The 15872-nt window shown below is 46.5% G+C and overlaps 8 protein-coding genes across 8 annotated transcripts; 7 read left to right on the top strand and 1 right to left on the bottom strand.

Moving 5' to 3' along the window:
• Nucleotides 1-669: 669 nt before the first annotated feature.
• Nucleotides 670-3192, top strand: N7478_003519 (VIT and vWA domain-containing protein; the record flags this gene model as incomplete). The annotated part of the gene is made up of 1 exon (XM_056919733.1): nt 670-3192. The coding sequence occupies one exon, from the start codon at nt 670-672 to the stop codon at nt 3190-3192; it is 2523 nt and encodes an 840-aa protein (XP_056782891.1).
• A 1013-nt stretch (nt 3193-4205) lies between these two features.
• On the top strand, nt 4206-4580 carry N7478_003518 (uncharacterized protein; the record flags this gene model as incomplete). Its single annotated transcript, XM_056919732.1, has 2 exons — nt 4206-4431; nt 4507-4580. 2 exons carry the CDS (start codon nt 4206-4208, stop codon nt 4578-4580), a joined length of 300 nt encoding a protein of 99 aa, XP_056782890.1.
• Nucleotides 4581-5286: 706 nt separating this feature from the next.
• On the top strand, nt 5287-6622 carry N7478_003517 (putative malic acid transport protein; the record flags this gene model as incomplete). The annotated part of the gene is made up of 2 exons (XM_056919731.1): nt 5287-6201; nt 6389-6622. The coding sequence occupies 2 exons, from the start codon at nt 5287-5289 to the stop codon at nt 6620-6622; spliced, it is 1149 nt and encodes a 382-aa protein (XP_056782889.1).
• Nucleotides 6623-7700: 1078 nt separating this feature from the next.
• Nucleotides 7701-8692, top strand: N7478_003516 (uncharacterized protein; the record flags this gene model as incomplete). The annotated part of the gene is made up of 2 exons (XM_056919730.1): nt 7701-7747; nt 7852-8692. 2 exons carry the CDS (start codon nt 7701-7703, stop codon nt 8690-8692), a joined length of 888 nt encoding a protein of 295 aa, XP_056782888.1.
• Nucleotides 8693-8872: 180 nt separating this feature from the next.
• On the bottom strand, nt 8873-10826 carry N7478_003515 (flavin-containing monooxygenase; the record flags this gene model as incomplete). Its single annotated transcript, XM_056919729.1, has 2 exons — nt 8873-10110; nt 10184-10826. The coding sequence occupies 2 exons, from the start codon at nt 10824-10826 to the stop codon at nt 8873-8875; spliced, it is 1881 nt and encodes a 626-aa protein (XP_056782887.1).
• A 925-nt stretch (nt 10827-11751) lies between these two features.
• N7478_003514 (uncharacterized protein) lies at nt 11752-13140 on the top strand (the record flags this gene model as incomplete). The annotated part of the gene is made up of 4 exons (XM_056919728.1): nt 11752-11913; nt 12008-12149; nt 12203-12329; nt 12381-13140. The coding sequence occupies 4 exons, from the start codon at nt 11752-11754 to the stop codon at nt 13138-13140; spliced, it is 1191 nt and encodes a 396-aa protein (XP_056782886.1).
• An 811-nt stretch (nt 13141-13951) lies between these two features.
• Nucleotides 13952-15166, top strand: N7478_003513 (fungal specific transcription factor domain-containing protein; the record flags this gene model as incomplete). The annotated part of the gene is made up of 1 exon (XM_056919727.1): nt 13952-15166. One exon carries the CDS (start codon nt 13952-13954, stop codon nt 15164-15166), a length of 1215 nt encoding a protein of 404 aa, XP_056782885.1.
• A 422-nt stretch (nt 15167-15588) lies between these two features.
• On the top strand, nt 15589-15843 carry N7478_003512 (uncharacterized protein; the record flags this gene model as incomplete). Its single annotated transcript, XM_056919726.1, has 2 exons — nt 15589-15643; nt 15707-15843. 2 exons carry the CDS (start codon nt 15589-15591, stop codon nt 15841-15843), a joined length of 192 nt encoding a protein of 63 aa, XP_056782884.1.
• Nucleotides 15844-15872: the final 29 nt, after the last annotated feature.

Below are 15872 nucleotides of genomic sequence, written 5' to 3'. Positions count from 1 at the left end.
TTGACTTGCACATTCTTGCGACTTGATTCGTAAAATCCATTGGGGAGCAGAGCTGTACCGATCTAGTACCTACCCAGTAAACTCATCTAACATTCATTTTGAAATCTGGCGATGTAAGTCCCTCCTCATCTTGCAAAAATTAATGGACAATAACATCATTTGATATGATGTTCACACACTGGACTACCGTTGGATTTCTTCCCGGTTCCAGACCTGGGGACACCATACAATCAAGTTGATTTCGTATTGAATTGCTGTCTCTGGATCCTATCCACGGATATATTGGTCGGTTTTACGCCACGATGAGTCAAAAAGGAACGCTTGTTGTCACAAAAGCTCTTGGCAACGGTTATGACTCGAATTCGGGGCCGGGGGCCGGTATCGCGGGCAACTATTTCGGATTAGATTGAATGCACGTCAAAAAACTGGGTCCATTTCGACCAATAAAAATAGCCCCGAGAAGTGTGTGCGTTATCTCCAAGCTCAAGTTTTGTTTTGAGGTCACTCTTGGCCCCAGCTTATTGGCTGGTGACACAGACAGGGATCTGCGGGGTCTTGAGGGGTCTTGAGGCTCCGCAAATTTATCCCAGCCTCCCAGAGAACTTAAGACGGTCGATATGCCATCCATTTGTCAAATCACAAGTCCAAATGTGATCACGAAGAGACAGAATGTCTATCTACGGTTGTTTTCACCACGTCCCCGGCGCAAGCCGTGCATCCAAGGAACATCTCCCTCAAGTCGGGTTGGATGTTCATGCGACCGTGCTTTTATCCACTGCTCGGACCACCCTCACCCAAACATTCATCAACCCGTCTAAGACTGACCCGATCACGGAAGTATTTTATAATTTCCCTCTCTATGAGGATGCCAGCATTGTCGGGTTCTCTTGCCGGGTTGGCGACAATGTCATTCATGGCGAGGTCAAGCCAAAGCGACAGGCCGAAAAGGTCTACCAGGAAGCTAAAGCGAAGGGTCACACTGGTGCGATTTTCGAGCAGTCCTGGCCTGTGAGAGACATGTTCAAGACTCGCATCGGCAATGTCCCAGCGGGTGGTAATGTTCTTATCGAAATTTCTCTCATGGAGGAATTGAAGCATGATCTCAACAACATGGAGCCACGATACACAGTCCCTTTCACGATCGCTCCACGCTATCATAAGGATGGAACTGTTGACATTGAGCCTGGAAGCGACCTTGTCAAAACTACCATTACGGTCGACATTATGATGGCAGAGGGGTATCAGATTCGCAGCGTTCGATCGCCAAGTCATCCAATCCAGGTAGATCTGGGTCGAACTTCTGGCATGAACGAATCAACCTTTGAGCCGCATTACGCGTCTGTGAACCTACGTGAGAACATTGTCATTCAGGAAGACTTTGTTCTGACAGTTACCTCGAATGATGAAAAATTGCCTTATGCCATGCTGGAAACCCATCCGACGTTGCCAAACCAACAGGCATTGATGATATCTTTGATTCCTCAGATGAAACTGCAGCCCGACCCATCCGAGATTGTGTTTGTCATTGATCGAAGCGGCAGTATGGAGCACCAAATCCCGACTCTCAAATCGACTCTCAAGCTATTCATCAAATCACTTCCATTTGGGGTACCCTTCAACATCGTCTCATTCGGGTTTAATCCGAGTGCTCTCTGGACCCAGAGTAAAATTTATGATAAAGAGAGTTCTCATGAAGCCCTTGAATTTGTGAAAACTATCGGTGCTGACATGGGTGGGACCGAAATCTTGAGCGCCCTTCAATTGGCAGTGAAGAACGGATACAAAGACAAAGTTCTAGAGGTTCTTCTCTTGACCGATGGAGAGGTCTATAATCACTACGATATATTCGAACTCGTTCGGAAGACAACACAAAACATTTCTGCAAGGTTCTTCACGCTTGGAATTGGAAATAGCGGCGTCTCGCATCATCTCATTAATGGTATCGCTCGAGCCGGCAATGGGTTCTCTCAACATGTCCTGAATACAGAGGCGCTAGATGAGAAGGTCATCCGAATGCTGAGGGGCACTTTAACCCCACGCATGGAAAATATCTCTCTGGATTTTGACGTCAATTTTGCGACAAACGATGATATTGCTATTGCGAACGTACCCAAAGATGATTCAATCTCCTCTGCTCAGCCATCAATCGAGCCAATGCCCCTGTTCGATCCGACCTACAACGAAGAGGACGCAGTGGAGGATATGCGCCAGCCACTGCCAAAGATCGCCCGTCCATCTATGCTTTGCACACCTGTTAAATTACCTGCATTGTTTCGATCTTTTCGCACCTCTGTATATGTTCTGATTTCCAGCGAAGGGAGCTCCCTTCCCAATCATGTTACTCTCAAGGCAGACAGTCGAAACGGCCCACTGATACAGAAGATTCCTCTCCAGAATGTAGGACGTGGAAAAACGATACATCAGCTGGCAGCTAAGAAAGTAATTGTTGATCTTGAAGAAGGTCATGGTTGGGTTCATTATGCTGAAGACCTCGATGGTACATTGATCAAAGAAAAGCACGAAAGCCGAGTTCCGGAGTTGATACAGACTGAATGCGAATACCTTGGAGAACGCTTTCAAGTTTCAGGAAAGTTTTGTTCATTCGTCGCAGTACCGACATGTAACAACGAAAAGTCATCATCGGGGGGTGAACAACCCTCTAACTGGGATATTATTCCGTGTATAGATGGCTCTGAATCCGAAGAATTAGAATCCGACCAAGACATGGGATTTGCATTTTTTGATGATGATGATGATGATTTGAATGTGAAGAAACAAAAGGAGGACAAAAGTCTGAAAGTCGAACAGTGGCGGCAGATCGTAGATTTGCAGGAATTCGAGGGATACTGGAAGTGGAATGAGGAGCTCCTTCACCTTTTGCGCCTAGAAATCAATGATATTCATGCTAAGATGGAATATGAGTATACATCACTATCCTGCGAGAAAGAAGACCTATGGAGCCGTTCATCCTGGACACAGATACTTGCTACTGCGCTTGTGGGTCGATTTCTGGAGACCCAGGCTTCTGAGACAAAAGAGGTTTGGGAATTGGTGCTTGATAAAGGAACATCCTGGACCGGTACTTGTTTGAGCGCGATGACTGACAACGATATCAAGGCGCTGAAGGCATTGGTTGAAAAACTGTTAGCCTATTATGCGCAGCTTCCCTTAGCCAAGGAAGGACCGGAATAGTTCAACCCTACATTTTAACTGATGTTAATGGGGGTAAATTCATATCCTATATGTCCCCAGTTTTCTATAGTACATATTTCAGCCTCTCGCTATCAAAGGGAAGCTGCATAAAAGTAATGTTCGTATTTTTAGAAGAGTGGAGCATCTGGTCAGAGCGATATATGGACGAATTCGATGAATCTCCCGGGCAATGTGTGGATGCCCCACTGTAGGCAACCCAATTATACGCATTTTGACTCAAACTTGACCAATCAGCGATTGTCTCCATGTCAAGCTTTGACTAGCGACCGGAAAACCTTCAATCCGACTGGACTTTCTCCGTCGGCATGGCTATTTTTAATATGTAGACCGGATTGAAACTTATGCCGCAGCCGTACCTATCTCTTCTCGCAGTACGAACATGGTGTACTTATGTCTGCGTGGTTATATCGCACACGCCGGGTAGTTGGGCATTATCTTTTAGCATGCATCTAGTCACATCCGTCTTGATCCGCAGTGGCGCAGGGAGTGAGGGGAATCAACCGAGCATATCAATCCGGTCAAATCAAAGCGATTGTGCCTGTCGGACCGACGAGCCCAGAAATCCGGATCAACCAATGATGTGATCTGCGCATGAAACATAAAACAACTGATCAGATTGAAAATATGAGCCATCGCCCCCTCTTTGCTGGCGTAAGCCCTTTCCTTTTTCTATTTTTTTTTCTTTTCATATCTGTCGCAAATCCCGATTACTTCTTACTACCTTCTTGCTTTTTTTCATCTCGCTCTTCTTTTCTTTCCCCTTCTTCTCTTTCGTCTTTTTTCTCGAGTCATCTTTCACACAAAGCATTACAGCTTGATCGACGCACGGCCCGAAATCATGCACTGACCAGATGCTCTCGCTATAATCTGCCCATACATTGCACGATCCACTCAGTCTCCGTCGTCCGTCTGAGACATCAACGAACGATAACTCTGCCCTTTCCCGGCAAATCCGCATTTCGTTCTCAGTCGTCTTACTCCCCAATATCATCATGGCTCTTACTCGAGCAGCAATCATTGTGATTGTCCTGGTCGGCTGCCTCGCTATCACAGCTCTCGGTGCCGCTCTCTTCCGCCACTACAACCCACTGGGTGACGATCCTCGGAATTACGATGCCACATACGAACAAAGTACATACATGCGTGGGGTACGCTTGAGAAACTACGGTCATCTGAAACGAGAATCACTGGGTGCTGCAAGAGATCTGGAATCACGATGTATGTTGCGATCGCGCTGAGATGGTGGATACTCCATACTCGATTAGTTTCCCCGCTAACTGATAACGCGATTAGATCAAATGGAAGAAACTGCGAGCAACCATTACCCATACGCTCAAGAACCTGTGACCCCCTCTACAAATCATTGATGGAAAAAAGGAGAAAAAAAACTATCAAAACGACCGTGATGAAATCGGAGTATTGTTTTACGATAGGATGGGCCGGTTAGCCTATCCTTGGAATGGCGTTGGATTTGCAAAGGACACTATTTGTTTGGCTGGGCCCAAATCAACATATCATGATGTTGAATCGATGAGTCCTCTACTGACAAATGCGTTCGATTTCTTTTTCTTCATTTAAGCGAGTTTTTGCATATCTACCCAGGATTCCTGGTTTACAGAACATGTATTGAAATACGCAGGTTGATGCAACATCTCATCTCTAAACCCTGAAAATTCATATATTTTATCATTGACAATGCCCGTGCAGCTTCTTTTGTGTTTCTATCGCAGAATTTTCCCTATGTCCTCCCTCGGAGACATTGCCAAGTTCGCTAATCACGCTAAATCATGGTCTTCACGATCAGGATGTTCAACCAGGTCGGAACTTGGCCTAGATGCAGCTTTCTCCATTTATTCCATTGAATTGATATGGCTATATCTTCTATACCGTGTACAGCTTGATTTCCATGGATCAGTTCAACCCATCCATAATTCGGACTTATACAATGGAATGACGTCAAAAGGACGATCGAGCCCAGGAGTTAAATAAACTCAGAAGCCAAAAAAGACAATAAGCAATACGAGGAAGAAATTCCCCGCTCACATCTCCACAGATGACTACCTTTCCATTGTGATGTCGACACGCCCCGATCGTCAACCTCTGCAACCTCCCGACAGACCGCTGTCCCTTGCAATATGGAACTTCACCTCGCAATGGCTTCTCATTCCGCAAGGAACTGGCATCATATGTGTCATTATCGCTCGGCTACACTACCAATTTAATGGATTACAGACTCTGGCCAAGATTGTCTGGATCTACACAATCGTACTTTTCGGGTTGTGTCTATTCTTTTACCTGCTGCGCATACTCCTATACCCAAAAGATGTGCGACATCAGCTCCGTACGAACTTGATCGAGACATCCTGCCTCTCATGCACTCCCATCGCCTATACCTCTATCCTTCAGTTAGCCATTCTTCAGTATGGCGACCGCGCAGGACTAGCGATCTATATCCTCTGGTGGACCGATACCGCAATGGCAATCATCGTTTCCCTCGGAATACCTTACATCCAACTCAAAATTCAAGCGCCAGGGGTCCAGAAGCTACCGCCCGTTGTGCTTCTCCCTTTCGTCGCCGTATTGACATCCGCTGCCGGCGGAGGAGCAATATGTCGGCAAAACCACGTCAGTGCGCGCTTACAAGTCCCGGTTATTATAGTGAGCTATCTCGAAGTCGGAATCGGGCTCGCAGTTACGACAGGATTCAATGTCATCATTATGTTTCAGCATTTCAACCAGGTCCACTCCGCCGCCGATAAAGTCTTTCAGGATATGATCATCTGTGGCCCATTGGGGCAGGGCGCGTTTGCCCTACAAGTCCTTGGAGAGGCGGCTCAGGGCAGTTTTGGGGCGTATAAGCGAGGCACGTTCTTAACAGACAAGGCTGCAGATACGATTGGGTTCACGAGCCAATTTCTCGGTCTTCTAACCTGGGGCTATGGAATTTTCTGGTGGAGCTTCGCTATTCTTAGCATATGTCATACTTTGGTGGCCTGGGGCCGAAAACCACAGTTTAACCTAGCTTGGCGGCATGGTCGCTGATTTTTCCATGGGTGGGTTACTGGCCAACAACACAATTTCTTTTGCTCTCGTGGAGACGATCCATCTATGTATACAATTATACACGGGGTGCATGCGTTTGAAATTGTGGTAAGGCTGATTTTCTTCTTCACAGGGCGTCTTCACAAATGCGGCTGTGGTATTCGGAAGGATTATGGATTCACCCGCTTTTTACGTGATCTCAACTGCTCACCTGTTGATCCTCCTAGTGATGTGGCTAGTCAACCAAATTCTGACTCTCAGGGGGATTATCACCGGTCGCATGCTCGGTTTAGAACAAGGCCGGAGAAGAAAAGGCGCTTTTCACACCGCTAGGGCTAGGGACCTAGCGGAGAACAAAGGTGTCTAGCTGAGTCCGTATCCGTTAAAAAAATCCCCTTCTAGTCAGTCCGGCTCCGTCCGGACACGGGCGTTTTGACTTACTCCGCTGCTAGCCTGCCAAGAAGATTTGAAACCTCTCATATCTTTGTCTATTTTATCGTGAACCCTGGTTCTGTTTGTTTCTATAGCCTTAAGGCCAGGCTCTCAGCTGATCGTCGTATTCATATGGCCTAATCGGGATATCTGTTCGCAATTGGTCATTCTTAAAGGACACAGCCGAGTCGGACGGCTCCACAACACCACAAGGCGCAGGCCACGCTGGCCCGGCAGAAACTCCGGACCAACTGCGAGATTGAGATTGGATCACGACGATCATGGCATAAACTTTAGGATAGTGTAAAGGAATGATAAAACAATAAAACACACCAGTGACAGGGGCTTCCAGGGCTGAATGAGTCTCATCCCATGGTTTTTTTATTGTAGCCTGTAGCCCCAATTTCCCGTGCAGGAATGACGCACAAACACCCCAGGTTCGGGATCGCTCTTATTGCTCCAAAGGGTATGGTCCTCGTTGGTGCCTGAGCAACTTGCGAGCAAATCGACCAAAAGCCGAGCCGCGGGGATTCACAACTTTCCAAATGGACCAATAATCACCCCGTCGCACTTCAACTCCGCCGGCATACTGCTTCCTTAATGTGGGCTAGTCATCCGAACTGCATGGATTAAGAATGATCATCCTTGTTTTAAGGATCTCTAACGTACGTGCCTACGGTCGGGCCAAACAGATGGCCCCGAGGGGTGTGCCCCCACATGCTGGTTCGTGCGTGGCAGAGACATAATATGGATACGAGTACGGGGGCGAAATCGTAGCCAAGACTAGAATGGAGCTAGTTTACTTATTTATTCACAGAATGCCTCAGGTCGGTGAGAGGGCCAGAAAAAAACCGCTTAAATTTTATTTTCATCCTGATCACCGTGTGGGATTTAAGATTTAAACACCCTGTTCGATTCTTTCTTTTTCTTTTTGCCTCTTTGACAGAGTATATCATATATCATACATAGCAGATCCTAATCAGCGGGTCTGATCGTCACTGGCAGACGCAAGTATGAGCTCCTCAGACACATATGACAGCGACACTGCAACTGATGAACGGTATGTACCCACCTCCGTGGATAAAATATCCGTCTGCCCCTCTACCCGTGCATTCAATTGTGTCGATTTGTGTACAATATAACGATACACTAATAAAAAGCCAGACCATCATCTCGACCCAGTCGAACAAAGATTCAAGCCAATTTCCAAATTGCCCACCCGCCACCTAAATCATCTCTTCGCCTTGCTCCTAAACTCCTTCTACAAATCCAACAACTCGCCCCAAACTTTCGCCCAGTTCCAGTTTTAGAAATATGGCAACCTCCCTTCCGGAAATCAAAGTTGACGCGAGATTTTGTTCAACGCCCAAAGCTCCGCACGGGTGATATCTATGCGACCAGCAATGAAAACTATATCATCAACCAATCAGCCATGTCCAAACAATCTACGAAATCCGAAGTTGGAGATGCAAATGCTCCACATAAAGATATCGTCGCGGCCATGTGTCAGTCCTCGTCAAGTTCCAGTCCATGTTCAGACGAGACTCCTTCAACGTCATCAAGTACTATACACTTTCGCGATGCGCGATCTAGCTGGCGGGCCAGCAAAGGAGCTATGAAAACAGACAAGGCATGCTATCGCTTTACATTACGAGATGAAGAGGGTAAATCGGATTCAAGGATGATTTTCCAATGTGAAAAGCGAGAATCCGGAAAGGATGCCGGTACAGATGAAGAGGAATTTATGTTGTTTTTGATCGATCGGACAGCTAGAAAGAAGAGCCGCATTGCTACCATGTCGCCTGGGGGATTGGAAATTCTGGTGCGGAAGAGCTCTATTCTGGATAGCTTGGATATTTGCATGGAGTTAACGGGCCAGCTGGCTGGCTCGGGAAACGACGGGGAGGAACACTATGCTTTGGAGACATGGTTGTATACACAGGTTCTTACTTTCGGGGTATGGGTTGCCCAACAAGAAGGATGGAACGGATTAAGTCAACATTGAATGAATTCCCATGCAGGCATGGTGATTGATGACGTTTCCTGGGCATACATTTTGCATTTAACTGGCGCATATGATTCCCAATTTCAAGTTCGAGGCCGGATCCTTGTTTCTCTTAGTAAATAGATTGATATTCGGAATAAACTATTGGCCACACTCTCCTTTTCGCCTTGCCACCAATTTCTAGTATTTCGCGATCCCTGTCTCCAAAGCCTTGATCTGCAACGCAAGAAGACGAGAATAGTATCTACACAAAAGAAGGTTGCCACCCATAAACCAAAATCCGGGGTGGCCACTGCGCTGCCAGATAGTGCGGAACTCGCCCTCTTCGTTTAGCCCCCAAACATTCCCCACGCGATCAACAACGTCATCCCCGAAGATTGTTTGCGCTTGCGTCCTCATGTTCTGATACCCCGTGGCAAGAATAATCTCATCGGCTTCCAGCTCCGAGCCATCCGAAAATCGAATTCCATTGGCCAGAATCTCGCTGATCTCCTGGCCGTGCTTCACCTTCACCTTTCCATCAACAATCAGCTGACTTCCGCCTACGTCAATGTAATAACCACCACCGCGCTGGAAATATTTGATCATCAGTCCAGCATCCATGGGTCCTCGATCAACTTTGAAACCAGCTTTCTCTAGGCCCTCGATAGTCTTTTCGTCGTTTTTGCTACAAAGATCTGTCACCTTTGATTGCTGTAGCTTGAACAATTCACCTGGAATACTAGAAAGGAACCAATCCGCGTCCTCTGTTGGTGGTCCACCCTCTTCATATAAGCCCTTAAGGGCAATATTAGTGATCGAGTTTGAAGAGACAACACAGGTGGAGCTGCGCTGCACCATGGTGACCTCGTATCCCTTTTCATAGAAATCCTGGCAAATATCATGACCTGAATTGCATGATCCAACGACAATAGCCTTCTTCCCCTTGGAATTCTCTTTTGCGCCCGTGAATTCGGAGCTGTGGCAGATGCGATCACCCCTGAAGTTCTCTACCCCCTTAAAATGAGGCATATTTTTCTTTCCAGAGTGTCCTGTGGCCTGGATAACATGGTGGGGATGCACAGTACGGGTCTCGGTGGATCCATCGGCCTTAGTGCGCTGCAGAACAACGGTCCACTGCCTCTTACTTTCGTCCCAAGATGATGATTTAAGCTCCGTGCGGACCCAGACATTAAGCTCCATAAGTCTCACGTAAGACTCGAAGAACTCAGCCAACTTATCCTTTGGCGTGAAAATGGGCCAGTTGGCCGGGAAGGGGATGTAAGGCAAATGATCCATCCAGACTGGGTCGTGCAGAACCAGCTGGTGGTAACGTTCGCGCCAATTATCGCCTACGCGTTCCTCTTTATCGATAACAAGGGCATCTACATCAAGCATCTTGAGACGAGCCGCAGCTGTAAGACCTCCCTGGCCCGCACCTGGATGGAAATAATTAGTCAACTTTGTTTATTCAGAATATCCTGTTGTATGCCAGCTTTGCGTGAGACGCACCAACGATAAGAACTGTGGGATCTTTTCCTTCAAGGTTTTCGTCTGCATTACGTCGATCCTGCCAGTTTGTGCGTCCTTGATGCGCTCCATGCTGCACGCCAGCGGGACGGTGGTGAAAGGTCGCTTCCTCGTGCTTAATAATTTCGACGAGCGAGGTATAAACGGTGAAAATCTTCCATTCATTGCCTTGTTGCGCTAGACGGACAATACCATTGCCCTTGCCAAACATGGTAGTCACTGTAACGAAAAATTCAATCCCATTAACCTCGCCAAATGCATCAATGGGGCCATTATGCGGCGCGCGGAGTGCAGAAGTCCGATCAACCTCGAGCTTAATCGACGAAGGGCTCTTCGCGGCGAATTCTGAAAGGGCCGATGAGCCCTTAAGGGTTCTGAATTCCCACGAGAGACAAAGGTGGTCTCTCCAGTAACTATTTTCAATGAAGAGGGAGGCTAGAGCTGCGCTATCCTGCCTGGCGATGCTATCATTTAATTTTGCGATCAAATCGCTCGCAATGGGGTCCGGGTTTTCGGGGGTCGAGGTGGTGGTTGCGGGGAGAACACCGATAGGAATATCGCACGAGCCTGGTTCAACTCTGTATCGCGATGGAAGGTTAGGTTGTGTGTCGACAGCGGCCGCCATTTTTTGTATGATTAATGAGGTTATGATATTAATTGGAGGAGCTTGATGTGTTGGAATTGAAAGTGAAAGTGGAAATTGAGCAAAATAAGCGAGTATTTAAGGATTAGACCCCGCACCTCCTACAATGGGGTTGACTTGCAGTTTAGCTGAGGGGAGGTGGGTAGGTGGGGCTTGTGTAACGAAGAGCGTTACTCAACTTGAACGAGGGGCTTGCCAAGCTATAGAAAGGGAATATTCCAGACCAGATGGGTTAAATTATGCGCTATGAGGGAGCGTTTTATTGGCTCGAGAGCCTTTGAACCATTGAGAATGAGGCGACTGAATGTGGTGGTTGACATCGCTGTTTTCCCCGGGATCTTCACTGAGTGGGTTTAGCCTGGAGCTTGGTCAGGCGGGGAAAGGGCCAACCTTGGCCCTTCAATTTTCAACACATCTAGGACTTCGGGAACGATTATTATAATTCGAGATTACATCTACACGATAAATAACATCAAAGAATGTTTTACTCGGAGAAACACATTTGTGTCAAATTTATCTTTGATATAGGAACTTGAAGCTGAATGGTTCACATGAACGCAGACTAACTAAGAAGGCTGTGACAGCCAAGCCCGGAGTAACTCCGGGCTAGCTCAACTGCCTAGCAACACCAATTAAGCTACTGGGGTTTGGTAAGAAACAGGATAACTGATGTCTTATATTCAACCAACTCCATTCAAGTAAGAGTAAGGTTTTGTTATAGTTGATAATGAAGTATGGGACCAATAATGGTTGATAAAACTCGGACTCGGTCATCGGACTCGGCTTATTACAGCCATCCATTTCGGCGAATTTTGTAGACATATAAAAATCAGAGTCCTTCATCTGTTGAACATGAATATCAGGAAAACCAAGTCAATTTACTAAATATTCATCCAAATCTTCATCAATGGATGTCTCTCAGCTTTTGTTGTCGATCAACGCGATCACTTCCTCTGGCCAATTGGCAACTGCAGATCCACATCAACGGGCGCAACTATCACGAGCATGCGATCAGTTGAAGGGTCTCTGTGAGTCACCTCTGGAGAAGACAATCCAATTACTTTTTGCAGTAAGTCTTGCTTTACTCCTGATATTTACCCTTGACTTTTCCCCTTTCTTTCGATCATAGTAACAACGCTGGGCAATGCTAATGTGCTCTATAGGGTCACCAAGCGATGGCGATTCGTCTAGCTATAGACTTAAAACTCTTCGACATTATTGCTAGTCGTTCTTCAGAGGCATGCAATGGTATTTTTACTTTGCAGCAAGTTTTGGCAGATGTCAAGGCAGACCAGAAGCTTATTTGTGCGTGTGCCAGGCAAATCATGGACTATAAATCAAATGTTAATGAATTTTAGTGCGGATAATGAAATTCCTGGTATCAATGGGAATACTCGAGCAGCCCTCTGCTGATACCTTTAGGTCCACTGCTTTTGCCTCGGCATATGTCTCGACTTCTCCATTGTCAGCTGCAGTAATTCACTTGTGAGTACGACCATTATCCAGAAAGAAAACGTAACTAATGCAGTAATGCAGTACTCATTTTTTGACTTTCATTTCCCGACTCCCTGAGTACTTTGGAACTAGAGGCTGGGAAAACCCGGAAAATATCGAAGATTCTCCATTTAGCTTCGCGCTTGGTACTCAGTCTCGTTATTTTGACTATCTGTCTTCGAAACCTTACTACCAGGCTGCTTTCAACACAGTCATGGCCTCATCATATCGACGTAGTGAAAAGAGCTGGTTTGACTTCTTTCCAGTGGAGAAGAAGCTCAAAATTGAAAATCTTTCTGATGTTCTTCTTGTCGATGTTGGTGGTTGCCAAGGCGAAGACCTCCATACCTTCAAAGAGAGATTCCCCGATCTACCAGGGCGACTTGTTCTCCAGGACCTTCCCCACGTCATTGAAGCAGGCAATATTCCCATTGGAATTGAGGGCCAGGGATACAATTTCTTCGATGAACAGCCCGTTAAGGAGGCTAGGGCATACTATCTTCGCAATGTCCTTCACGATTGGCCAGATAAGCAAGTTGTGGAAATTCTTTCCAGGATCCGCGAAGCAATGAACTCCCAGTCTCTCTTACTAGTTGAGGAAAGGGCCATGCCAGAAATGAATGTTCCGTTGATGGCCGCTGTAGGTGATATGAGTATGATGGTTTCTTTTGCAGCGGCAGAACGGACCAAAAAAGAATACGAGTCTCTCTTCAACCAAGCTGGGCTACAGCTTGCTGGTTTCTGGAAACCTGAAGATGCATCGGAAATGCAGCCTGCAGTCTTTGAGGCTACACTTTTCTAACTTGAAACTTCTCATTAGACTATGCATATCGTATTGTCCGATAATACAATTCAAATATACGCAATCTCAGCCGTTGCCATATTCTGGCCATATTCTGTAGGATTTATTTACAACTCTATAAAATATCATAATGAAACGCTAGTCCAAATCGGGATTGGAAAATAAGCTGATTGGCGGATACTCTCGGAACTGCAACATCGCAAGTCCGACATTGACATCCGGAAGTCCGTGCCTGAATTCATTGATCTTCATCTACCGATACGAACATTATATGCTGCATAATGTCAAACTCGAATGTGCTAGATCAACCTTGCGAAAAAGAACATCCAGAGAAAGCACCTCGCGCGTTCCCGACATGTCGAACGTGTCGAAGTTGCCGTCGAAAAAAGGTGAAGCTGACCTTTCGTCACACGAGAGAACTTGCCCGCATGGGATCACGTGGCTGACAAGTATACTCTAGGTAAAATGTGATGGGCGCCACCCTCAATGCAGCACTTGTACCTCGAGGGAGGTGGAGTGCACGTACCCTCGGGATGCAAGGCGCTCTGCCGTCCGAACTAAAAGGGTCGATGTAAGAGCCCTGGAAAAACAAATCGAAGAGCTCAAAAATCAAATACAAGAAACAACCAGCCAGTCCACTACAGTTTATCCATTTAGCGAAGACACCCTGCGTGGTGCTACAGAGCCCCAGTATAGCGACTTGCTGTCACCGCAGGGAGGCGAGTCTCTTTCACCAGACGAGCCACGATTTGAGAGTAGACCATGCAATTCAAGATTGCATAACCAGCTCACACCTAGAGTCTCTACTCTTATGGATGAGGACCGTGTCAATTTACCCATGGTAGCTGAGTGGTCACGGCTACAAGACCCTGCTGAGCATGAACATGAACAATCGCCTGACCCAAGCACGGCCGAGGGGGGGATTCAGGTATATGGCGCCACAAGTTTGCTCCATGATCAATCATCAAGAACGCCATTAGCAAATCAATTACACCCCCGAGGGGATCAACAGGAATTAGCAGCCGAATTAGTAAAGGCCCAACTCATCTCGAATGCTGCCCTGCGCCGACAAGAAGAGCTCAAATTGATTTACAATCCCAGCATAGGAGCGAACATTGACTTCGACGGCGTGTCTATGGATTTGGGGCTACATTTATTGAGCTTGCATTGGAATCGCTCGCATTTGTCCTATTTGTTGACATACCGACCGGCAGTTATGGATAGTCTGTTCAATAACGGACCTCATATCAATAAATTGCTGTTGAATGCCATTTATCTACAGAGCAGCCTGTACAATGATCGGCTCCTGCCGCCCGAACTTCATGGCCCAAATAATAAAGGATTGGTCTTCTATGAGCGATTCAAGCGTCTTTTGCCCCAATATCTCGATGCACCTGTCCTCCCGACGGTAGTAGCTTTGTTAACATGCGGGGCCTGTCTCGTGCCATACGGTAGACAAAGTGCAGGATGGGCACTATCCGGTATGGCGTACCAGATGATAATCGAGCTTGGGTGTCATTTGGAATTTCCTTCCTATGGTGGCGAAAGAAACAGCACACCGATGATGATCGAACAAGAGATGAAAAAAAGAGTGTATTGGGGAGCCTATGTCAGTGACAAATTTCAGTCACTGTTTCTCGGTCGCCCTCCAATGATGAATGAAGATACAGCCAATGTAAAAAGCAATTACATGGATTCATTCGAGGAAATGGAAGAATGGCGACCCTACCATGATCCCGTCTCCCAGTCCATCGATCATTCCACTCCGGCCTACTATTATCGCGGTACACCATCATATGCTATAAGCACATTCCAATCTCTATTGCGACTCTGTAAAATCGCAGCCAATATTGTCAATACATTCTATTCGGCAAACAGCACGAGAATATCACAAAGAACGCTTTTGCAGACTAGGGATACCATTCTTGAACAACTCAATCAATGGCATCAAACGCTTTCGCCTTGGCTACAATTCGATCCTACTGCGGAATCAATACTTGCGCCGCACCAATTGACGCCACAGTAAGTAAATACTTGAACTTCAATGTAAAATTTCAGATTATAATTTCATTTAGTACTCTACATTGGACTTTAATCATTTTAACAGAGCAAGCTTTCCTCAGCCGAGGCCATTTTAGCTTCACACTGGACCTAGAAATGGAAGAGATAGCGAGAAAAAGATCCATACAGGCAGCTCAGAAAATTTGGAAATTGGTCGATGTATACAGGAAAACATTCACACTTCGAAGAGCGCAGTATGGAATTTCTTACGCCACCTACTGTGCTGTCCTTGTTATGCTTCAGCACACCCGGCACGATAACCACGAATACAATGGGTGCATCCGGTTCTTTTGGACCGCTCTTTGGGAGTACCAAAGGGGGTGCAATCATGGGCTGAAAAAACCATTGTTTCTCTTAAAGTCTTTGATGCAAAGGCTCAAAAGAACGATGGAAGATCTGGATACCGAAGAAGGGGACACGGTACATCAACTGAGCTCAACGGGTAAGACCCCTTGAATAACAAAGTGGTTTATTTCCACATTAGCTGACCATTGTCGTTTTCAAGGAGAAGATGAGACAAATATGTCTTTCACTGATGCTCAGGGTTACTTAGACCCAGGGAATTGGGACAACTCCTGGCTTAACTCTCTCACTGATGACGGATCAATGCCTGGTGATCTCGTATTCGGCTTTTTTGCTTAACCGCACCAAGTACCACGGAAGGCAATACA

The sequence above is a fragment of the Penicillium angulare genome (genome assembly GCF_028827245.1).
Source record: "Penicillium angulare strain IBT 27051 chromosome Unknown utg000003l_segment0_segment0, whole genome shotgun sequence".
NCBI lineage: Eukaryota > Fungi > Ascomycota > Eurotiomycetes > Eurotiales > Aspergillaceae > Penicillium > Penicillium angulare.
The sequence above is the reverse complement of the archived record's forward strand: the minus strand, read 5'-3'. Positions and strand labels throughout refer to the sequence as shown.